The sequence below is a fragment of the Carassius carassius genome, chromosome 42 (assembly GCF_963082965.1).
Source record: "Carassius carassius chromosome 42, fCarCar2.1, whole genome shotgun sequence".
In the NCBI taxonomy this organism is placed as follows: Eukaryota; Metazoa; Chordata; class Actinopteri; order Cypriniformes; family Cyprinidae; genus Carassius; species Carassius carassius.
Genome location: NC_081796.1, coordinates 15236225 through 15262043, shown reverse-complemented (window position 1 = coordinate 15262043; position 25819 = coordinate 15236225). Strand labels below are relative to the sequence as shown.

Sequence of the window (25819 nt, the reverse complement as noted above, 5' to 3'; positions counted from 1 at the left end):
ATGCTTTTGGTGTTCCCACTATCAGGTCAACTGTCTATCAAAGTAATGTGGTGGACCTTGCACTATGTTTTTATCATTGCATTAAGCCACCTATTCACCATCTCAGACAAGCAACAGACCAGAAATCTTTAATTTCCACTGGTGAGTATTACAGGAGCTTTGTAGAGTTCTAATATGTGGAATTTTTGTATCCCATTTGAGCTTTGAATGTGTTAAAATACCTCAGATCTGATGACCCAATGACCCCCATCTAACCTGACGTATTCTAACCAAAAAAGTATGCGAGAATTACCAGTATTTTTCCACTAAAACATTATTCTGTAAACACCTTTTCTGTAAAATTGGCAGTTATGAATAATTATGTCAGAAATAATAATTTCATAATTTTTGTTGATTAGCCCTAGAAGGCCTGCTATGTTTTTGAGACATATTAATAACCATTTGTTTTGTGTGGCTATATTCGTACATTCATTATTTATTCATTTTACCATGGTGAATAACCGGAAGGTAACGGCTGCTTCATAACCAAATTGAAAGTTCTGTGTGAAAACATGTATAGGACCGAAATGTGATAAACATATGCAAATGTCAGAGAAGCGTTTTGCTATTTTTATTATAATAATTAAAATGTATGTATAAACATAAAAAATACATTATGTATTTATGAATGTTTTAAAGGAGTATATTTTGGTATGAGTTTTTACTGAGCCAAAAGAGTCACGTACTGTGGTTTTAGGTTAAAATTATATTTGTTTAATTTATATGCGGAAAGGTGTACATTTTATATATTTATTTAGTCTTTCGCCATTTTAATTACTATTTGAAATTTGCAGTTCATCATTTATTGATTTCATTCTCTCATTCATTCATACATTTTGTTTATTTCACTTGTTTTCAGGGAGAAGAAAAAAAACAGGGTTTTGCTTTTTTCTTTTTTAATTATCTTTTTTTGTTGTTGTTGTTCATTTGGTCGATTGTAATATAATTATAACATTATTATAACAACAGCCATTTTGGTTTGAAATGTTTCAAATGTACCTAAAAATGCACCTTTCCGAAACTCATTTCTTAGAGCGACTCATGTCTATTAACTCCCACTCTCTTTTCCATCTTTTTATTAGTTTTCGTTCTATCTCCTGTACTTATTCGCGTACCTTTCTAAGTTATTCTCTCAGTGGGGTTGCGGCTATAATTCAGCTTGTGCTGTCAGAGCAGCGGATGCCCCAGGGGGGTCTGACTATCACCTCCCAGGCCTAGTGTCTCCTCTCTGGGTGGCCGCAGTGCAGGAGGGCCCCTGTCTCATTGGATGGAGATTAATTATAGGCCCACAGCAGGGCTCATTAGTGCTAGCCGCGTCAGAATGGGGCTGCAGCACCACAAGTGACAGCTCCTCTCTCGCCGTGTCATCCCTCCATCCCTGCTGCACGTTAGTTTCAGAGGTAAACAGGTTGAAAGCAATTTAATTTTGGTCACATTATCCCATCGACAAATGGCAACAAACCCTCCTCCATTAGTAGCGGCAGAAACACAAGCACACAAGGTCTTCTGAGATTCGGCAATGTAATTTGATAAGGTTTGGAGAATGCTGGTAGCAGTGAGGGAGGATTCTTGATTTTCCTGGCATAAGCACACTTGGGAGGCATCTGAATAAACACGCTTGCATTTATCAGTTCACACATCAGTGGAACAAATCAGAGTTAAAATATGTCAGACAAACACTATTGTGTTGGGGTCTATATCTCTTTCTGTTAAGCTATTTTGTATTCACAGCAGTGCGCAGTGATGAGAGCTCCACTTTCACAACACAGAGGAGACTGAGAGAGCAGCCGTATCTTCACGCTCAAAAAAGTAATTTAGCGGAAATAATTCTTTTTAAAACTGAGGCTGAGATGCCTCATGCTAATAAGGGGTGCCAGTGAATCAGCAGTATCGGGGTAATTAAAGCTGTCACCATAGGGGTGTGTGTGTGTGTGTGTGTGTGTGTGTGTGTGTGTGTGTGTGTGTGTGTGTGTGTGTGTGTGTGTGTGTGTGTGTGTGTGTGTGTGTGTGGTTGCATTCAACAGTTGCCAAAAGTAAAACTTACTGCATATCAGCATGATCTTTGATCTTTAAAAAAATAATAATATTTAAAAAATATATATCCAGCCAGGGTTATCATTCACGAAACCTCAAACTATTTGTTTTTTATTTTGTTTTTTTTAATTGAAATAAAGCTGAAACTAAATAAAATATAAAAATTAGATAAACCACTGAAAACTGAAAATAAATAAATCTAAACTAAAAAACGAATCATTAAAATGAAAACTGAAATGATAAATAATATAAATATTATAAATAAATGCTCATTCAAAATATAAATAAAAACTATAATGGTGTGTAAATAATAATAAAATGACAGAATTAAGCTACTTTGTTTGACAAGTGTAAATGTATAAATGAAAGTGATTGTTAATGAATCTATAAAAATACACAAATACGAATCAAATGCAGGTTCAAACCATTTTTAAACTCTACTTGTATGGAAGCAAATGTTAAAAACTTATGTTGATAATAATAAAATTACCTATATTAAGCAATTTATTATACTATATATTCAAAGTAAATTAAAGTAAATTATATGTATGAAAGTATAAGTATTAAATACACTGAAAAATATTATTATTAAAATACATTACAAAGTATACTTTAAAGTAATTGTTATGATACTTTTTTTTATATGCTACATTACATTTTTTATATCAGATTTATATAGTACTTTAAAATGTATACATTTTTGAAATATGGAACAAATCAGAACGCGTCCTCTTTTTAAGAAGTAATGGTTGTTATGAGTGTATTGTAAATGGTGTGTTGCTTTGACTGTACTGTATGGTCAGTGATTCAATATTTAGCCAGTAGATGGCACTAGTGACCACTATAGGGAAATATTAATTGCATGGGTATTTTGTACTTGACCACCAGCAACAGACATTTGTATGTAATTTAGTGTCTGTGTCTTTCTGTACTCAATCCTTATTTCCTGTCTTTCTTTTAGCTGGACCATTATCCTCCCGTCAGCTACACCCTGCCTGAAGCTTCAGACACGCAGTTCACCCTGGTCAAGACACTCTTCCTGGGTAAAGTCTTTGGTAAGTGCTCTCTGTTCCGTTGCAAACTCACCTCAAATCCTTGAAAAAGTGCTATTGTGAGCTGGTGCACACAGAAATTAGTTGTTTTTTTTACTCTATTGCCTCAGTTCAGCCACTAGGTGTTGCTGTTAGACAATTCTCTGGGAATTTGATTTTGGCGTGTATACTGGATGGCATGTATTAATAATTTATGATTCAGTATGAAATCGTTATATGCTTTGTTATGCTGTATCCTTTTTCACATTTTGTGTGGAAAATGCAGTACATCTGTATCATAAGCTACTTATTGAAACAAATTACTGCAGATAAATATGATTATTTCACAGAATTAGTAGTATTTAAGAATAATTATTTGATTCCTTCTAATTCCAGTAAAATACTGTGTAGCAATTCACATAGGCAGGATGTGAAAGGGAATAATATATACATGGTTTTGTGTACTCTGGGGACACAGAAAGTCAGGAATATCATTTCCATCTGCCAGTCCACAGTGTCCTTGCATGCCCTCTAAAGAAGTCAGTGGCTTTAAGACAGTCTCTCACCCGGAGGCATCTAACAGACATGCACTTTCTTCAATGAATACCGATGAGGCACCAACTAGTGCCCATTATGCTCAATTCAGCGCTGCCTGCTGACACACCAAAAACAGCAAAGTGACCCGCTGTTGTTACCAATATAGCAGGAGGTGCTTCAGACAAACACCCAAAACCTGGCAGCGTTATCCACCTGCATTTACATTTTTAGCTTAAACAATACATCATAATAGGACAGTGGATAAGAAAAAGTGTTTCATCCCTTAGCTGAATCTGGAGGACTGGTTCTTCTGATCGTCTTGCTGTCTGCAAGCCAATAATCTCAGTCGTGTGTAGCAGAGCGTGCTGTCTTCATGTTTGCACATGTCTCTGGAGCCTCTGCATCAATTTCTTGCTGAAACTGTGAATTGTGTCTGTTCACTGCCCTACCTGCCTCATCAATGATTTATAGCTGGAGACCCCTTTCACATCAGTAAACCACACTCTTTCAGCATGTCCTGCTTAAGGCAATGTCCATGGTTGACCTGCAAGCTGTTTGTCATGAAATATTTACCTTACCTTATTTTGGAGGAGCAGCCATAGTCCCATCATGCCATTGACATGTAGCCATCCTACCAGAATTAATACTAAATTATGCTAGGCTAGGATGGTGTTTCTAGTAGGTTTTTTTTTTTTAAGCATTCATTTATGCACTTTGTGCAATGGAAAGGAAGAGTTTGTGAAAGTTCTGTTTTGACTTTTGGTGAACTTTAAGTGAATTAATTTGAAATGTGATTAAAGGTTTGTAGTAACAAAATGCTGTGCTGTGATAATATTCTAGTGCATAATATAGATTTATGCTGCAAATTGGGATGTGGAATCTAGTCTTCAGAGCTTTATATTGTTTTCACCTGTTTGCCGTTAGACAAAAAGCATAAAAAGAATGACATAGACTAATATTGATGAAATACACAATATTGAATTTAATTGTGCAAATATCTTTTGATATATAAATATAAATCTATGGGCACTGGCCTTTTTTTATTAATTTATTTATTTATTTAGCTAGATATTGTTCTAATATAAATGTTTTCTTATAAAAAGGTTTTCCTTCAATTTTGTGTCTATATTTTTGTAAAGGAAACCTATTTACTTTTTTATTTACACTTTCATTTAATTTATTAATTGTTTTTTACAAAAAGAAAAAAATTACAACAATCTGAATATAAAGATATTATGTAACTTCATAAATTCATAAATGTTTTTGATGGACAACAAAGGCATAGGGTGCAAACATCGCAGATTGATTTGTAGTTTTTACAACACATTCTTGCTAATCCTTTCTATACTCTCATAAGTCATTAATTCTGGGTTAAATCACCAAAATATATGATACAGACAAATATATTCAAATTCAATTCAAATAAAGCTATCTTTAAAAAAAATAGCATAATTTACAGCTTATTATTTGGAGCATCAATCTATACTTTCATATTTCATATTTCAATTTGACAGGAAACATTGACTGCTGACATCCTCATGTTGTTCAGGCGATTGTTTTCTTTGTAGGCTGATGCAGGGTAGCGCTCAGTACCGCAGAGTACGCAGTTTGCGTAGGGCACCTACTCCCAGGGGGGCACCACCCTAGTTACTCAAAAAAAAAAAAACTTTTCATTTTATTAACATATACTTATACGTAAATAAACATTTAAACATTAACATATGTACATAATTATAAAAAAATGCGTTTCACAGTGAAGACAATAGAAAGGCGAAGCACACGTGACGCGCCATTCCCGCAGCCGCGCACGTGCTCGTCTCACCTCATGTTTCCAAATGATCATAACTGATGGACAGCTATGCCAGGGAAAAGACAACAGTAGTCCGGCGTCGAGACAAGGAAAGGAAAAAAAACCAAGATGAGGCCCGTGCATCACTTTTAGGTGATTTTATAATCCTGTTCAACTTTTTGGGATTTAGATAACATTAAGTTAATAACGTGTATTAATGTCGCCCCATCTGCCTTAGTTTTCTCTTGGAGTTTCCATGTTTCCTTCCGAATATAAACCATAATTTTACTACAAAAAAAAAAACCTGGTTATTGTAACAATAGTAACTACAAATTAACCATGGCTTTGATACATCAAATTGCTTCAAATAATAAATTTCGAAGTATTCAGATAATATTTTTGTGGTAATAAAAACAGACCTAAGCGAACAACAACCTTTTAAAATTATTATTATTATTACTAATAATAATTGAATAGTACTAATTGAACAACACTGTTAAAATACATAATGTAATACAAAATAAACAATTTATGTATACATTACATAGGCTATTATTACAAATACCTGGCGACAGGCCATTACAAAGGCCTTATAATTGCAATTTTAACACTTACAGGACCAATATTGACCAAACATTTAATTCAAATATCCACTTAATCTTTAATTTTTGGCCACCTTTTTGCGATAGAAATACTAGCCTCTATAAGTTCTTCGACACAAACATGAGGACATCACAACCCTTAAAAAAACGAATCTTTGGTTTTATTGAAGTAAAATTTTATTTTGTGTCATTTCTGAATGCCTGAGACTATAAAATCAATCAGACAACTGTATTAGTAAAATCATAGCCATAGGCAACTGTCTAGCTTCAATTGTAATTTATAAATAATAAAAGTTATTTATTTACTTTTATATTTTATTAAAGTTCTATTTTGACCCCTATAGCAGGAGTTTTTGTTTTTTTACTTCCATAATAATTTGGAAAGGGGACACAAAAATACAGTTCTGCTTAGGGCACCCATTTGGCCAGCAGCGGCCCTGGTAGCGCTGCAGGGATCCGTGAGTGGCACAGAGGTTCATTTATCCATCCAGATATAGGTTCTCTCTGCAGAGCCGGACATTGGACATTGAACTGAGTGTGCTATCTGTGTCTCCGGACCATAATTGGGAATCAGGGCATCATTAAGACTGAAGGAGAAGAAAATATAGTTTAAAACTGACTGAAAGCATACAGCGTTTGTGATTGTGTTGTTGTCTTTAAGTACTGTATATGTGTCAGGGTGACAGTACTGTTGTGCTGAGTATTGTTTTTAATCATTCAAATTTGTAATAATTTGGGCTGTCAATACCTTATAATACATAACATCATATGCATAATGCATTCATTTTGAGGAACCCAATGTAGTAAGGGCAGACATTGTTGTATAGTATGCAGTACTTTGATCATTTGATATGCTGTTGGCACAGATGTTGATGGTACAGCAGTTTGAGCTTTTGAGAAACTACAAGCTGTCTCCATCTTTCTCTTTTCTCCTCTCCATCTCTCCTCTGGGGCCAGCCTTTTAGTCTTATCAATGCCACAAGGAGACTGATGCGATCAATACTGAATCTTGCTATATCAAGATCTTTTGTAAGAGGATGATTTTGAGCAGTGTGCATTTTATACTAAATATTATTTTTTATATTTATAGTGAGTCTCACTGAAGCAAACTTCATTTTTATTATTGCCCATGCCGGGTAAGTGGTTTATTCTGAACATTAGGGATGCATATCGGGCCCGACGTTCATACTCATACTCATTAAAAACCACACAGAACAAAAGAGAGCAGAATGGAGTTATTAGAGATTAAGAATGTCTAACTTCTGTTGCATGATATTTATTGCTGTCCGCTCACTTAGCACATGCATCATTTGGCGTGTTTGCTTATTTTGCTTGACGCATAATATGATTCGCTTCGGAATATAAATCGCAGCACATTTCAGATGATAAGAAAATATACATTTGCATAATAGACTAAACAAGAACAAGTGTTTGAACTCATAGCTGTCAATGATACCTGAACAGATTTGGAAAAATATAGCATTGCATCACTTGCTCACCAATGGATCATCTGCAGTGAATGAGTGCCGTCAGAATGAGAGTACAAACAGCTGATAAAAACATCATTATAATCCATAAGTAATCCACACCACTCCAGTCCAGCAATTAATGTCTTGTGAAATGAAACAAACTCATCTTCATATTGGATAGTGAGTACATTTTCAGCAAATTGTATTTTTTTGGGGTGAACTATTCCTTTAAATCATGCTGCTTATTGAGAAGAGATACTATTAATTTTCTAAACAGATAGACTTACAGCTTTCTCTTAGCAGATAAAAAAACTGCCAAAGACATCCCATCGATTTACATTAAAAGTTGCTTGGTCTGTTATCTATACGTAATTACGTAATTATTCTGTCTGTCAGAGAGTCGAGCATCACTTTGTATCCCAGAGTATCACACACTGTTACCGACAGCCATCACATCCTCACCCACTCAAGACACACTAAACTATGTGAATTTGTATTAATTGGCATTGAGACAAAGCTAATTAAATGACCATGTGCTTTATGGCCCCTGGAGGCCACATCAGACATTAGTATTCAGCATTCCATTGCTGACTCCACAAATTACAGACTGTGTGTGTGTGTAATTTTGCTAAACTCAATCATTTTTATCGGAAGAACCACTACCCTGGAGGATTACTAATTGAATGTTCCTCAGGTGTTTTAGATGCAGACGTTCTCCAAACTGATATGAAATTTGAGATGAGTCTTGATGTGTCAAAAAATGTGATTCCTTTTATATATACAGATATGGCTCACCAAAGTGAGGTTCAACAAAGAATGATTCAGAGGAAAAGAAAGAGGACATTTTTAGAGGGAATGTAGGATGCCTTTGAAGTCTATTCCACCGTTTTGACAGGCTCCCACTGCAGGAAAATGAAGGAAAAATGGTTGAAGGAGAAAGGGGAAACTCTACAGGGAGAAAATGACTCAAGTATGATGCATTCAATTTGACACATTTGCATGTTTTGCATCTCATGCATCCCATCCTATCTTATTCCCCACGAAGGAGATAAATTACCTATTCACTATAATTAGCTGTTGTACATAGATGATTGAAACCTATAGGTTAAAATCCCTGATTATCACTGAAATTCAGTGATGTCTGAAGCAGTCGCCTTGTGTTGATGAATGAGTTTGCAGTGATTCAGCAGGTTTGTGCAGGTTGTTTTGAAAGCGAGTATTGGAGGTGGGAGGTAGATGCCTGCTTAGCTTTCTCAAAGAAACCAAACATATCTGAATTTTTTTGTCAACCATCACTGAAGGTTATGTGCTTTTTATGCCTGGCTGTCTCCTTAATGCAACAGAATTAGATGCTCTCGTTTTTATGTTGTTTTTCTCCTGGCAGTTTCTCAGTGCTTTCTGTGCCAATCTGCAGGCACCTCAAAGGCATGCAAATGTTTCAGAAGATTTGATCTCTAGCAGTTTATTTATTGTTTTAGAGCATTGTTTGTGCAGATGATTTTTATTGTTGCAATTCCCAACAACATAAACACACTGAATTTCTTTAGGCCTCTTCAGATGAGACTAGCTTTTCCTGAGGAGGGTTAAGTGCTTTTTCAGATATACTTTGTGATTTTAATGTCCAAATTCAACGTTTTTATTTTTATTTTTTTTTACGATTCTATTATATAATTCAGAACATCCCGGAAACCTGATGCTGTAAGAATGTCTGTCATTGTGGCATTTTTTTTTTTTACAGTGCATCTCCATTCTTTTTATAAATATCATGCTGAAAATAATTAAAGCTGATCAATCATACACACACACACACACATATATTTATATATATATATATATATATATATATATATATATATATATATATATATATATATATATATATATATATATATATACACACACACACACACATGTGTGTATGTGTGTGTGTGTGTGTGTGTGTGTGTGTGTGTGTGTGTGTGTGTGTGTGTATTCCTTTTTTTTTCAATTCCGAGTTTATATCTCGAAATTCTAAATTCATCTCACAATTCTAACTTTTTCACAGAATTTTCTGTTTACTTATCTTAACTGTTTTTTCCTCATGAAAAAAAAAAAAAAATATATATATATATATATATATATATATATATATATATATATAATTGCAACTTTTTGTCACCTTGCAATTTGCGAGTTTACATCTCACAATTTAGACTTCTCAAAATTGCATGTTCATATCTCGCAATTTTGCATTTGTATTTGGAGAATTGTGAGGAAGAAAAGTCAGAATTGTGAGAATTAATCTTAGAATTGCATGAAAATGTCCCTTTTTTATTTTATTATCCCATGGCAGAAACAAGCTTTCATAGTACTGGTACATAGTCAAATGCCCTTTATTAAACAAGTGTGACTCAGACATTGTTTAGAGACCTACTTCCATCCAAATAGAGCTTTTGCTTCATTTCCAGTTCATTTTTTGCTCTTCTCATCTCTTTCTGTCTTTCAGTTGATTAAAATCACCAAAAGCAGAATTACCTCTGCAGTGATCTGCCCTAAAGCCTTCATAGCATTAAATAGGCTCAGTCAGGAGATTTCATTCCTAATTAAATTACTTCAACGGATGTCCTATTCACCAGTCCAGGTGTGTGTGAAGGGATTTATGCCATCCTTGCATCAGGCTAAATGCCCTCATCACCCATAGGGAGATGGTTCATCACCCTGCACATATGTGCTTTGGGTGGCTTTAGAATTCAAGCACTCCCACCTCAGGATAAAAAATTAGGTTACAAAAAAATAACATAAATGCACCTCAAATTACATTTTTAACTATGTGGCTGCATTAACAAAAACAAAAGCTTCTCATTTCTGCTTGTAAATTGTGAACCAGATTTTAAATCTAATATTACCGCAATAAACAAATGATTCCCTTGAGTCTGTTTTGAAACGGTCATTAAGTAACAATTTTGAGAAGCCCATTCAAACCCTGATGATTTAAGATGAGAATAATGTACAGATTTATAGCCGGCTATGCCCTCGAGGGGCCGATTTACATTAGAAAGGCACACAAAGGATTTCATTTAGATGAGTGATAGTCTCATTATGTTCCCTGAAGACTAAACACCATTCTCTCATGTGTTTACATGTAGCCTATCACATACAGCTGAGTGTGAGCAATATTTTGTGCTCTAATTTTACTCTATGGAGCACATCTGTCGCAAACTGTCGATTACAACAGGCAATGTTGTTCTTTAGATTAAAAAGACACTTACCATGGAAATTCATCAGCCCGGTTTGATAAAAAGTTTCATAATAAAGCATTTGTGAAGAGACAGAGGCGACAGAACATATTTAAAGCAATATATAGTGTATTTTTCTACTTTGTGCCCATATCTGTACATCTGTTGCATATGTCGACCATAAACAGAAAATAATTTAGACTTGTTCCTCTGTTTAATATATTTATATATATATATATATATATATATATATATTATATGTTTGAGAGACAAATGAGACAATAGTCTGTGTATTTTACTACTTTGTGTCTATGGAGCACATCTGTTGCATATACAGTCAGTTGCCAAAGTTCTCAGTTAAAAAAAATAAATTAATTACAAAATTAATACAATGTTGAATATCTTATTTAAAGATTTTTTTATATTTTTCCAAAAAAAAAAACAATACATAAATAACCTATCAAAGTACATCTGAAAGGCAGAGGCGACAGAGCAAGTTTTTACTTCCACTGGGTTTCCCACACAAAACACTATAGCAGAATAGTCATTTGGACCAGAACGCATAATGTCATCTCATGATAATGAAAACTAAATTATATTCCATTACACTGAACAGACTTGCTTAGCTTCTCTGAATGTCATCTTGTAGTCCGCCTGCTCTCCATCAAAGCCTTGTTGAACAGATGAATGATGTCATTGGCTATTCTGTGATCATTACACGGCTCTGGGCACAGTCATCGTCCAGCGCGGAGGGGGCTCCAGATCCAGACGACAGTGGAATCCAGTTTCCAGGTGTTGTGAAGCAGGATATCAATGAGTGCGGAGCAGGAGACGGGCTGCAGTCTGTGATCACCCAGCCCCAGCTGCAGACATATACACACACAGCCATCCGCAGCGTGGAGAGGAACATACACTGACACACAAGAAGGCTGGCATTTTGGAAGAAGAAAGTGAAATATACCTGATAACAAACGCCTGTCTGGCAGGTAATGTTTGCTTTCTGTGCTGCTGCATTGAGGGTTTTGAATAAGGATGTGAGACTGTGTTTTCTGGATGAAGGACGCCTTACATGTGTTTTGCGTGTTTGGATATTGCAGTGATCACCCACAGTAGTATTTTATGTATTCCTGTTCCTAATATCGAATTAGAAACAGAATGTTTTGTTTGGTTATTTGCTGGGCAGATTGTCTGCATTGCTAGAATGTGTGTGTGGTGCAGGTAGTTTTAGGTGGTGTTTGCCCCCTCCAAGGGTGGCTGATGGAAGAATAGTGTGTCTGTGTGTGTGTGTGTGTGTGTGTGTGTGTGTGTGTATATACACACACACACACAAATATATATATATATATATATATATATATATATATATATATATATATATTCAGCTGTTCCATTACAGGAATACATGTACTTTTAAAATATAAAGGCCACCTTTTCTATTTCTGTTATGTATTGCACCTTGTATACCTGATGCAAATAACATTATTATGTGTATTATTATTATTGGCTTATAAAAGTGACATTTTTACATTTTTAAGGGCAATTTCAGGTACCTGGCCTGCAGTGGGTGGAACGATGTTTTAAAAGTACAGCAGATTGCAATAGTCTGCAGCATACTACAGGGAATTTCTTTCTGAAAACTGTTCAGTATTAATGTTGTGCCTTTTCTGAGGGTATTTGAGAGGTTGTTCTCTGATCCTGTTGTCACGTGACGTCGGACAGGTGTTTTTCTGTCTCAGTCCGTTAGCACGTGGTGCATCATGCAGCAAGATCTGAAGATTGGCCTCTCCCATTCTGAACAGTACAGCAAGATTCGAGCAAATGACATTTTTGAGTGTGCGAGAGATAAAAACAGAGGTGAAGAGAAATGTTCAGCCATCATGATATATGTTGACAGTGTGTCATTGTAATTCACATGGTCACTTTTTCTTTAGGTCCAGCATTTCCCTTTCTCTCACATTTTTGCTACACCAGCTTCCGTTTGTTACCATGGCAACCCTTTCATCCCACCACCTTCTCTCCATCTCCCAACCCATCCATCAAAAGACGGTCTTCAATCCCTCATTTGCCCCCTCTTTCCCTGTGTCTCCCCCGCAATAATAGCCCCTACCAGGATAGCAGTGTTTACTTTAATGTCTCTGAATAATTCATAGCATTCATCATCAGCTCATAGACAAAAGAGCTGTTCAAATAATTGTATGGGTGTTCAAACAGCAGCTTTACTTGCACTGCATAATTCTACATATCTCTTCTCAACGTGAAATGTGTTAAAGGGATATACTGTGTTGTGTTTACTGCAATAAAGAACATGGTTTGGAGAATAGAATATCAGTTGCTTCTGTTGAGCTTTACAGTATGATCAAGTGCATATATTTTCTACACCAAACTGCATTTTAAAACAGGAAGAAGTGTTTACAGCAGGTGGCTACAGGTGTGGGTGCACTGCAGTACCAGTTGGTGCTGTTAAGGAATGTTTTGATGATTTAGCAAGTTTTATGCATATACATGCATTTTTTTGTCATTTTTTTAATTTCTATAAATAGTTCTAAACATTTTAACTTAACTGTGCATCTTTTTTGTGTTTGTCTTGATTGCATATACCCATACAGCAAAAAAAAAAAAATCCAAATATATTTTTAAATATATTTCAAAATGTGCAAAAAATATACATTTACTAAAATATATTTAAAAATATTTATTTACTTAGCCAGCAGGCCAAGATGAACATTTAGTCTTAGTTGTGAAAAGCAATGTTTGTTTGTGTCTGTAACTATGACTCTGAGTTTGCAGCAATCGAGGAACAAAGAAACTGTAGTGATCCCTCCTCCCTGTTAACATCGGCTGGAATAAAGCAGAACTGTGGCTGATTTAAGCCATCTATATCGTATAAACATTTCATCAAGGGAGTAAAAACCATATAATGAATGTCCAGTTTGCACAAAACAAGGGTTAATGGAAGTGCGTATACTGTAGCATGTCTCTAATAATCAGAGCATCATGAAACGCGAGAGGGAAATCTCCCGAGCTTTCCATCTGAATTTGCAGCAGCAACAATCAGTCAATTCTCATAAATATTCCAGCCACGTTTCACGCCTCTGAGGCGTGCAACATTTCATACAACAAACATGAACCTGAATGTCAAAGGTTTCTTGTGTTTGCCAGTCAGGTGCTCTGCAGTAGCGATGTTCTTTTAAATCACAGAAAATATTTGCACTAGAAAGTAGATTATGGATCTGAATCTGACAAGAATTATAATCATTTAATTTGCTATGCTTTGATGTCATTTTTCTTCATCAAGGCAAAGGCAATAACAGAATTTAATGAGATCATTCAGATCATAGATGTGATGTCACTGCATCTCTGTTTCTTATTTTTCACATTGAAAAACAGATCACTGATACCGAAATTCAAGCAGATCAGATTTTGTGTATTGATAGGTGTCTGCCCTGTGCCTGCAAGAATCTGAGAATCTGAAGACTAGTATTCATGAGGATGTTCTCACATTTATTTGCTTTCTGCTGAGCATTGAGCTGCAAGGTTGACTTTAGTTGTGTGGGGAGACCATTTATTTTTGCTGAATGGGGGCAATATCCAATTTTAGCTCTGTGAGACCTAGTTTTTGGAATATTTTTGTGTTTTGGCCCATTATTTCTGAATTTAGTGAATGTTTGTTTACTTTCATTAGTGTAACACATGAGAGTAGAAGTTCTCAGATTTCTTGTACCCTGCAAAATATTACAAATATTATATAAATATACTGTCATTATTATTATTATCAGTAGGTTTATGGAAATAATTGTTTTCTTTTATTTACCAATGATCCATTTTGCTTCAAAGAATCCTAAAAAAAATGTAAGTTAACTTTTTCAAGCATTTGAAATTAATAAAAAAAATGTTTCTTGACCAAATCAACATATTTATATTTATATTTGTATATATTTAATACAATAATTAATCATTTTAAATTGTAATAATATTTTTTGTTTATACAGCAGAAATCCAGTTTTTGCTGTATATTTGATCAAATAAATACATTTAAAAAAACTCAAAACTGTACAATAACATTTGCTATACTATACACTGCACATACATATATAAATTAATACAAAATTACACATCATTGTGCATCTTGTTTGGTGAAAATAAGTTTCAGGAGTTAAATTGCAATTTAAAAGGCATTTTCTATACTGTCATCTCTCGCGTACCACCACAAAACAGTTTTACTGTGATACTGTGACTCAAAAATCATTGTCCCTATGAGGTGTTCTTGATACACAACAAAGACAGCTTGCTTTGTTTTTGTTATCCATTGTTCTCATTGTGTGTTTTCTTCTCATGGTGTACTTTACCCCTGGCTGTGGTGAGAGAACGCTGAATTTAGCTGCGCACTGCAGCATTGAAGAGGCTTCACAAACACAGTTTTGAAGAGGCTTCATCTGTAATGTGCAGCAGTTAGACTGACTCTTTTGTCTGTGTTTGGTGGAGGGTGTTCAGTAGGAAAATCTCTGCTGATGTCAGTGTGCCTGAAGACAAGAAAGAGGGGGGAGAGAAAACAGTAGAAGTGTAATATAAAGTGTTTTATGAAAATGCCTGAGGACTGGGTTTTAATCTTATGTCAGGATTACTCTGCTGTTTGGATTTAAATTTGATTTTTGGATTTAAATTTTATTGCTGCTCAATAGTCCAAACTGATCTTTATACTCTTGTGCAGAGCATAAAAGAAGACTTTTTTTAAGAATGTTCTTGTCGCTGTTGTCAAAAAGAGTCACGTAAGACTTCTAAGCCTTCTGAAGTCATATAAGAGCCTAATGTGGGGAACAAATCAGTGTTAGTATTATTTATATGCTATTATATTTTTTTTTTATTTTGAATTAACTTTTATTTTATATTTTCAGTTTTCATATACATTTTTTGTTCACATTTGACTAATTCTGTTATGTGTTTTTGTCATTGTTTTATTTCTTGTCAAGGTTTACATCTAATATTTATATTTAGTTTTATTTTAGGATCAAACCAAAATATAAGTCATTAATCACTGATAATCCGGTGAGCTTTATGATTTCCATCTAATTCATGAACAAATCATTCTGTGAACTAGATCAAATTCTACATTAAAATGAGCTGAAATAAAGTCATTTGGGTTTGGAACAAATGACAGTGAGTATTTTTAAGTGAGCTATGCCTTTAAATATTCAGTGTAGCAGCAACAAATGAATGGTTTGCATTTAAAATGTGAAAACCATTGAATGGGAACATGAAGACCGGTAATTTGTTATCAATATGTTTGTAATTCAAGTGAAAATTATACATTCTTTTTTCAGATAAAGTTATTCCCTCAAGGTTTTATTTTAGGATGCCATCGTAATGCAGATCTGATGTATGTACATTATACATGAACATGCATTGATCTTATCCTTTTATTGCAGTGAAATGGAATACAATTACCGGAACAAGGCTTGGATCAGTTTTCTGCAGTTATCTTGTATTTCAGGCTTTCTGACATTTCAAACATTTAGATGGTGATTATTCCCTTGTTGTTAGTCTAAATTTAGATGCCTGTATCTGTATCTCCTCTTCTTGCAGAAACCGGTTACATCGATCCGGTGCTCATAGAAAAATACAACACACCTGGGTTTGTGGGTTGCTTGTCCCGAGTGCAGTTCAACAGCATTGCTCCTCTGAAAGCCGCTCTCAGGTCCCGCGGTTCTGCGCCCGTCTCACACCAGGGTAAACTGGTGGAATCCAACTGCGGTGCATCACCCCTCACGATCCCACCCATGTCTGCTGCAACCGACCCGTGGCACCTAGACGCAGGTGAGCACATTTAAACAAGCCAAATATTAATAAAAAGAGGTATTGAAATCCCCAAAATGCACTGAAATCTCTCAGTCCTGCATTATTTCCTAGGAGTGGTGTAAAAGATATTTAATTCTTAATGCTAGTTTATTGATTGCAGCATTGCATTGCATTGACCTGACCAATGAGTTCTGCGCACAGTTAACCTCTTTATAGAAACCCTCCTAAATGTGCGTCTTTTCATTGTATTGCGTTCAGTCTGTTTAAACGTGAAAAACTCTAAATTCAATACAGCAGTAGCACTATTCGACTAAACATTACAACATAAACAGGCCTTCCTTTACTACGTCCTCTCATTCTAAAAAGGTCAATGGCCAGTTAGTGTGCAAAAAGGCTTTGGTAAAGACCAGTATGCTTTGGTCAGATATAAGTGCATTAGTGCATTGGGTATCTGACAAACATGTTCTAAAGAATTATGTTTCATCACATTTGTTTCTCTGAAAAATCCACTTGTAGATGTAAATCATTTGGCATAGAGAAAATTATTCATTCTCTTCTCAGACACATCAGACTGTTTTCACATGTATTCATTTTCAGTCTATCAAGGTTATTATAGTTAAGTAAGACTATAAAAACTATATAGACATTTAATTATTATAATTATTGTGATCTCCTACAGGTGCTGATTTCCCCTTCAACGAGGAAAGAGTGATACCGGATGGAGTAAATAGGAATTCAGCTATAATAGGAGGTGAGATGGATTACTTCTTTTAAGTTATCTGTTCTTTTATGCATAAAAGGAGTATTTCAAAAATTTGCTGAAAATTAACTCGTCCTCAGGCCATCCAAGTTTCTTCATCAGAACAGATTCGGGTAAATACAACACTTGCTCAGCAATGTATCCTCTGCAGTGAATGGGTGCCATCAGAATGAGAGTCTGCATGACTCCAGTCCATCAGTTAACATCTTATGGAATGAAAAGCTGTGTTTGCAATAAAACAAATCCATCACTAAATCCTTTTTAACTTCAAACCATTGCTTCCAGTCTTCTATCCATATTGATTTCTTAAGTGAAAAGGTCATCTGAATTAGGAGAGAAATATGCACAAATACACTGTTTACAAGCAAATACAGTCCAAAACAGGTATAAACAAAATATGTATGTGGATGGATTTTGATGTGAGGGGACAACAAGGGAGTGGACTTGTTATTATATGAAGAAATATTATTATGGAAAAGGTTTTAAAATTAAAAATGTCTTGATGGATTTCTTTATTTCAAAAATGCAACTTTTCTCTTCACCAGATGTTAATTGATGGACGGTCATGTGGATTACTTGTAAATTATTGTGATGTTCTTATCAGCTGTTTGGAGTCTCATTCTGACGGTACCCAGTCACTGCAGAGGATCCATTGTTGAGCATATGATGCAATCTTAAATTTGATCAAATCTGTTCTGATGAAGAAACTCAAACTCAGCTACATCTTTGGGTGGCTATAGGGTCAGTACATTTTCAGCAAGTTTTCTTTTCAACAGTGGTGAATTTATTTTCCTTGCAGGTATCATTGCAGTGGTGATCTTCTCTATTCTATGCACGCTGGTGTTTCTGATTCGGTACATGTTCCGCCATAAAGGCACCTACCACACCAACGAGGCCAAAGGGGGAGAGTCGTCAGAGTCAGCCGACACGGCCATTATGGGCACCGAGCCCAATTTCACAGAGACCATAGATGAAAGCAAGAAAGAATGGTTCATATAATTGGGCATACGGACTCTTTCACAATCTTTTTTTGAGTATCAGAACTAATGTTTTGGGATCAAGCTCATCACCAGTTTGAGAAACTGACTGTAAATAGTGACTGGCTTGTCTCTTTCTATTGTGTTTTGGGAAAAGTCTTTTAAGTATGTAATCTCTGGATCACATGTTAATAAATCATTTCACTATGTGTGTGTGTGTGTGTTTTTTTTACAGAAACAAAATTATTTGACAAAATCCTCTTTTATGGAAAATTGTAATGTAAGTTTAATCATTTTCTTCATGTGTTCTTTTTCTTAATCTTACAAAAAGTCCTTGTGTGGAAAATGTTTAGACAGACTGTAATTGTTAAACGCTCTATATGAATATTTTTTATTTCATTTATTACACCAATGACAGAGATATCATTTAAAGGTGATATCAGATCAGCAAGGGAAGAAAAAAAACAAGGCATGCACCAAGAATTATGTCAAATCGACTCTGTCTGTTTGTAGCCTTCTGCACAGCTATGCTCATTTATTTCTTGTGGAAGCCTTCAGATTACTGTCCCTTGCCAAACACCTCTCAGTCTTAAGTATTTGTTTTGCTGAAGGCATGTACGTATCATGGCATAAAGATGTTATTTTGAGAGATCATTTTGTCTGTGATTCATTTATCCAGGCTGTGGTAAAGCATTGGCATAGTGGCATCTATTTGGCAGATGAAAATGCAAATATGTATCATTAGTGTTTGTCATTTCAGATGAAGAAGGTGGGACTACTGACACCCTATTTAATGACGTAATTCAAGGTGCCTTTAGGATTCAGCCAGCCGTCTGTGGAGAATATACTTTGGTTAAATAGGTAATAGAAGAATCCCAACCAATCAAATTGCTGTTTGAATTTATATGATATATCTGTCTGAGAAGAAAGTAGACAATATATATGAGTTTAGAAGTGTTCCGAACAGCAATGTTAAATAAATGTTTAGAATGGAACATTTTATTTTATATGTATGCTGCAGCATTTTCAGAATTTATGGCACTGTGCATTTTGTGAAATTACTTTCGACGTTAAAAACTTTTTTTTAAGTATTAGTGACTTTTTGAATAAAATGTTGAATAAAACGTAATTTACATACAAATTATCCATTCTCTCAGAGGCTGGTTCACAGAAGGATTTTAGAAAGCTGATATTGCTCAACCTCAGATTTTTATGTGATGCATTTATTTGTTATAAATATCTAGGTTTAGTTTTATGACACGTGTATCATGTATTGGAATAATTCTGAGTCTCTGATCTGAAAGATCATTATAATTATCTCATAGAGATGTCAAGTTATTTTAATCATTGTCAAATCAGTTCTCTTGTTAATGTGGTTTTGCAAAAAAGAATCCAGTGGACATGCATCATCTTATAAATTAGATTAATATCATTTTTTGGATGGTTTTGGTAACGTTAAAGGATTGGAAGGGTCTGTTTTCACAATCACATCACAGACTATAACCATGTTAATTATTATTTTATATATATATATATATATATATATATATATATATATAATTATTAAATTTCAAATTTACGTTTTGAAGAGGATAATAAGGCATTCATGAGAATGTGAAAGTATCTTGAAGAGTCACACTTTTATATTCTAATATCAAATTCTTCAACCCTCTTTTACATTGAAAATGTAAACATTGTTTATTGTAAGGTTAGTTAAGATTCACAATCAATGAAATATATCAATATATTTTTGTGAGGATATTTTGTAGATGACCTAGCATTTCATTGGTCTCATCTAAATGTGTATTAAAGGAAGCCTGGATTTTGTTCTCAGGATCTGTGAAGAAAGACATACTCATATACTAAAGATAAACTAAAGGGGTCATAATACGACCCCTTTTCATTCACCTTTTACACTATTATTCTTTAGACATGTTGAATTTATGTTTTGTGAAGGTGCTTTGTTTCTTTTTGTGAAGAGGTTTCTTGTAATAAGGAAAACCGTTTTTATTATTTATTGAACGCAGCTCAGTTCTTCTGCCTCTCATGGATAGGCCTCTTTATTAAATATATAGATTTTTTTTTCTTTTTTTAATCACATCAGTTCAAGAAGTCTTTGACATTGTATTGTTTAAGGGTAAATATACAAGTAAACATGTTTAAACAATATAATATATTTACTCTTCTGTATCTTATGTTATGATTGCATTCTGCTCGTGTATTCAACTTGTTTTAACGGCAGCATGACCACTATATGTGAAATTGTACATACTGTACTGTAAACTATTGTGCAATATCACAATTGTATTTACACCTGGGGGCATATTTTTTACCTTTTGTTAAGATGTTGACAAGTCAGGAATGAATAGTACGAAACTTTTTATATTTAGAACAACTCAGTTCTCGACTGGCTGTTTAACGTAAGATATTTGTACTGACCTCTTTTCATCTATCTCATTACTTTGTGAGGACTGAGTGCAAAATAAGAGAATCCCTCATTCATGTGGCTATTCTTATGGGAAGGGAATAAAAAAAAGTACCTAACAAATGTTTGGCGTGTAGGTTTTTTTTTTTTCTCTCTCAATGTCAACAATTCAGATGGGACTTCAGATGATACTGTTACTTCAAGTTGATTACTGAGTTGTCTTTCAGTCCCTATATGAAGCTACATTATTAGACATCTATTGCATGTAGCCTACTTGAGACAACTAAAACTATTTTATAAAATGAATTCTGCGTAACACAAGAATACATAAAGACAGATGTTGGATGTGGATACTGCATGGTATGCATGCATATAAACCTCAAGTCCATAATAATGTGTAAACTAGGGGTCTCTTATATTGACATGTTGTGATGACTCTTATATAACGGAATTCAGTCAGCTGCTCGAGCATCACAGGCTGCGTTTACTCTTGGCGTTAGCAGAAGACCTGTATCAGGATGTTGTCAATTTCTAGGACACAGCCCTGCCTGGTAAGATTAGAATAAATGTTTTTGTGAAGTTTTGGGGGGGACATGTCGATTAGAACACGTAGTCACATAAAGAAGAGACGGTTTATTTGAATAGATGATCGTTTTACATAAAACTGCTTTGACTAAGATGATGTCAGTTACTGTTTGTATCGTCTTTCCTTGTCTCTCTTTCGCTCGTTTTGTTTTATTAGGTCACAGTCGTTCCCTTTCACTTAGCCTACATGCTGTTGCTAAAAGATCATGTAGACGTGTTTTCATATTTCATATATTCTGGAACCTCTTTTGACTTGGGTTGATTTAATTAAGAAGGTTTTGTTTGGGTTCAGTAGGTTCAGTTTAAAAGTTGTTAATGCATTTAAAGTATTTCAAATATGTGGCATTTATTATTTCTATTCATCAAAGTATCCTGAAAAAAATGTCACGGTTTCTGATAATAATAAGAAATATTTCTTGAGCAACAAATCATCATATTAGAATAATTTCTGAAGGAATATGCCACTGATGACAGAAGTGATGGCTCCCCAATCAAATAAATGTACATGAACATTTAAGAATAAACGTCTTTCAAAAACATAAATAAATCTGACTGACCTCGAACTTTTTCTGGTAGTGTGAATATTTAATGACCTATTATTTATTTAACAATAATTTAAATATATAAGTACTATAATTATATATATTTATATATAAATGTATATTTATGTAACATACATTAAATTATCTGTATAATTAATAATATACAAAATGTATAATTTCAATATTTGTTCAAATATTTTTTGTTCTTAGGTTAAGATTATATTCTGATTCCATCCGTTTGTCTAAATAGTTCACACTAAAAAAATTATGTCTCTTAATGGGTGTTTAAATCAGATTTACAGATCGACTTGAAAGAGCCTTTTTTTCTTTTTTTTTTACTCTTGCAGATGCCTCGCTGAAGCTATTTGTAACTACAGTAAATCTGCAGCACTGCTCAAAATCAACCTGATTTTGGCCCATATCCATTACGATCAGCACAAAGATTCAGCAAGTGCAAAATGCCACGATCAAAGGAAATTCCAGAAGATGTCAAAGAAAAGATCATTTTTTACTATAAGTCTGGCAAGGGTTACAAAGCTGTTTCTAAAATTATGGGACTGCATCGATCCACTGTCAGAACTATAATCTCCAAATGGAAAACACATGGAACAGTGATGAATCGTCCCAGGAGTGGTCGACCCACAAAAATTTCACCACGGACACAACGTAAAATCATCCAAGAAGTCACAAAAAAACCTGGAATAACGTCAAAAGAACTGCAGGCTTCTCTTGCTTTAGCCAAAGTCAAAGTTCATGACTCTACAATCCGAAGGAAACTGGGCCAAATTAGAAAACTCAAGATGGTATCACAGCAAAAAACACTGCAGGAAAAGAAAAGAAATGCTTGTGTCTTGTTTGAAAATAATCTCCAGGATGATTCCCAAGTTTATGAGGAAAGTCCTATAAAAACAGAAGTGGCAGAAGTGGAAGTTTTTATTTGATAAGAGTCCAGTATAAAACAAACAGGCATACTGTAAGCCAAAGTATATTGATAAAAAAAAAAGAAAATCTATTTTCTACCTGTATTCACCTCTGGTGACTATTTTTTTTATTAATTTTTTTTTTTTTTTGCTGTGTCTGGTATAAATAGTACAGTACTTCAACTCACTGTATAAGGCCTGACTGAAAAATAATAAAATGACTCATCTATAGTACTATCCCTGTGCAAAGGAAATTTTAAAAAGCATCTGTCAATTAACTGTCATGCATTTTGTTTGAAATTGAACTATATTTGTGTTATGACTTCAACTGGATTATTAATATGTGGGAACTGGACTTTTGTTTAGCCTTAGTGAGCCATTTGCCAGGTTCTAGTGTCTAGCAGAACTAGCAGAACTATTACTTTGGTTAGAGGGATAGTCACTCAGAAATTAAAATCCTGAAATTTACTTCACCCTAAATTTGTTCCAAACCTTTTTTTATTTTTTTATTTTTTCTGTTGAGCACATAAGATGTTCTGATGAATGTTAGCATTGACTTTTATAGTATGATAAAAAAGAGAGAGAATTTGTAATGCTACCGTCAAATGTTAAGTTACCAGCATATCAAAATAACTTCTTTATCTAAACTAAATCTTTATCCAATAAATGAGCTGGAAAGTCTGTGGGGGGAACCCTGGACTCAAAAAGCTTGCGTTAGTGAACACCGGGTGTCGCTGTATCTGTCAGTGAACACTAGAGGTCGCTGTATTTCATTTCGCTGTAGTGTATGACGCTTCAGTCGCTCTACTGAATTCATATCCCAATAATCTCCAGCAGCAGAGAGCAAAGACCTCAACACCTCTTACAGCGCAACATTGCAGACGGGGAGGATGAAATACGTGTCAGTCACTCGGCTTTCAATATATATATCTAGCAGGGGATGTTTGACTGAACAAATGGTCATTTTACTTAAAAAATAAATAAATAAAAATCTTCGTCACGCTAGAGTTGTTTGTTGTATGTCGTATACTTTGAATTAATATGCCCTATGCGTCACTTTACGATGTACCTGCAGCTAACCAGCATTGCAGTTGTCTTAAAAGCAGTCATTAAAACCTTTTGATCCAGCCCATAGTGATTTAATTCAAAAGTAGAGAAATGTGACTCACTTTCACCTTAAATATTCTTTGTTTTGACCCCTCTGGAAACATAATGAAAGCCTAGTGTAAATTTAGTGTAAATTATTTCACTCTAGTAGATAAAATGGTGAACAGACAGAATTGTATTTTGGTTTGCTGTGAAAATGCCAGAGTAATCCCACATTAATGAATGTGGGCTATTAGGTCAGGAAGTCTAGCCTTCAACTAAGAAGGTTCAAGGTGACCAGGCGTTCACAATCTGTGTACAGTATAATAACCATAATTAAGGTAAAAGTCAGTGTCCTCTTCAGCCATCTGCATCTCTTATGTCACCATAAGCTGGGCTGATCCTAAAAGTGTGACACCACTCCTTCTAGTTTATTTCTCCTGCTATAAAACCAGACTAGCTTTGTCCTTTATTGTTGTCTAGAATCCGGTGTTTTAAAATCTGCTTTATTATTTGCTTTCTCAAATAAATAAGCAAAAAATTAATTAAATAGCCTAATTAATAAAAAAAAACTGTCCGTTTAAGGTCCTGCCATAGCATCTCAAATGGGTTAAAGCCAGGAGGACTTTGGCCTAGGCCCTACCAGAACTTTAATTTTGCTTTCTTTGACCCATTCAGGGGTTTACTTACTTTTGCTGAATAATCCAGTGGTGCTTGGGCTTCAATTTGTGTGGACACTCTCCTTTAGGATTTACTGGTAGAGATTAGAAATCATGTTTTCCTCAGTTGTTGCAAGTTGCCCAGGTGGCTGAAGCAGCAAAGCATCCCCAAAGCAGCACACTGCCACAAACATGCTTGAGAGTACATATCAAGTTCTTTTTGTGGAGGTCGAAAATTGGTTTACGTCAGATCTAATGGGAAGCCTGTCTTCCAAACAGTTACATTTTTGACTCATTCATCCACTAAAAGTTCTCCCAAAAGGTGTGAGGATCATTAAGGCAAATTTAAGACTAGCATTTATGTTTTGGGGGCTTAGCAGTGGTTTTCGCCTTGTAATTCTTACATGGATGCCATAGTTTGCCAGTGTCTTTTGAATTGTGAAGTCATGGCTTTTACTGATGCAAGGAGAGACCCGCAGTTCCTTCAGTGTTGTCCTTGGGGCTTTTGTGACTTCCTGGATGAGTCATCTCTGCACTCTTAGAGGACTTTTGGAAGGTTGACTATTTCTGGGCTGGTTCGGTACTGTGCTGAGTTTTCTTTTTTTTTTTTTTTTTTCATTTAGAGATGGCTCTCACTGTGGTTCAAACATTTTTTACAGTACTGTACATAAATGCATATTTTGGCTTGTACTGCTACCAGTTATTACACGAGGAAATGTATCCCTGCGTTAAGAAATGGTCTTTCTAGTTTTTGCATCAATAAACAATGTTCTCAACCAGTTCCATATAGTCTAATTCTTATTTTGATCTCTCTCAAGATTGATTTTACAATACAGGCTGCATTAATGTCAGTGAACCAATGCAAGACTGCTATTGTTCCTTATGAAATGTTTTAAAATCCATGCACTGATAGGAACACTGTAAAATATCTTTTCTAATCCATTTAGTGCAAAATATTGCCCCTTTGTGGTGAATAGTTGCAGCAACATACGGGAAGCCATAGTGTTTCAGAGAAATGTTTGCAGGTTGCTTATGTTTTTCATTGTATTCATCTAATTAAATTACTAAATACATCATATCATTAAACAAAACGATGTATTCTGCCCTAGAAGTTCCAGGTAAGATCACAGGTAAGATTAAATATATTATGTAAAATGGCACCAGTGTATCTTGTAGAAAATAATTAAAATTTACATGCACTGAAAATATTTTATTTCAGTTGTGGTCTTGTAATGTTGCCAAATGCTCGAGCATGTTTGACTTAAAACTTTGAATTATGATTGTGAATGAAATGTGCTATATTTCTAAACCTGTCTTGTTTCACCAAAACCAGCAATTATGCAGTCACCAGTGTTA

General features: G+C 34.7%; 1 protein-coding gene across 1 annotated transcript in view; it reads left to right on the top strand.

Annotated features, from left to right (window-relative positions):
• LOC132123913 (contactin-associated protein-like 2) overlaps positions 1-19637 on the top strand; it is a 394838-nt gene extending 375201 nt beyond the window's left edge. Inside the window, exons 21-24 of the mRNA XM_059534600.1 lie at positions 3035-3128; positions 16297-16527; positions 17189-17260; positions 18069-19637. Of these exons, the coding sequence (XP_059390583.1) occupies positions 3035-3128; positions 16297-16527; positions 17189-17260; positions 18069-18268 (597 nt within the window). The 3' untranslated portion in view covers positions 18269-19637. The remainder of the gene's footprint in view (positions 1-3034; positions 3129-16296; positions 16528-17188; positions 17261-18068) is intronic.
• The last annotated feature ends 6182 nt before the right edge of the window (positions 19638-25819 follow it).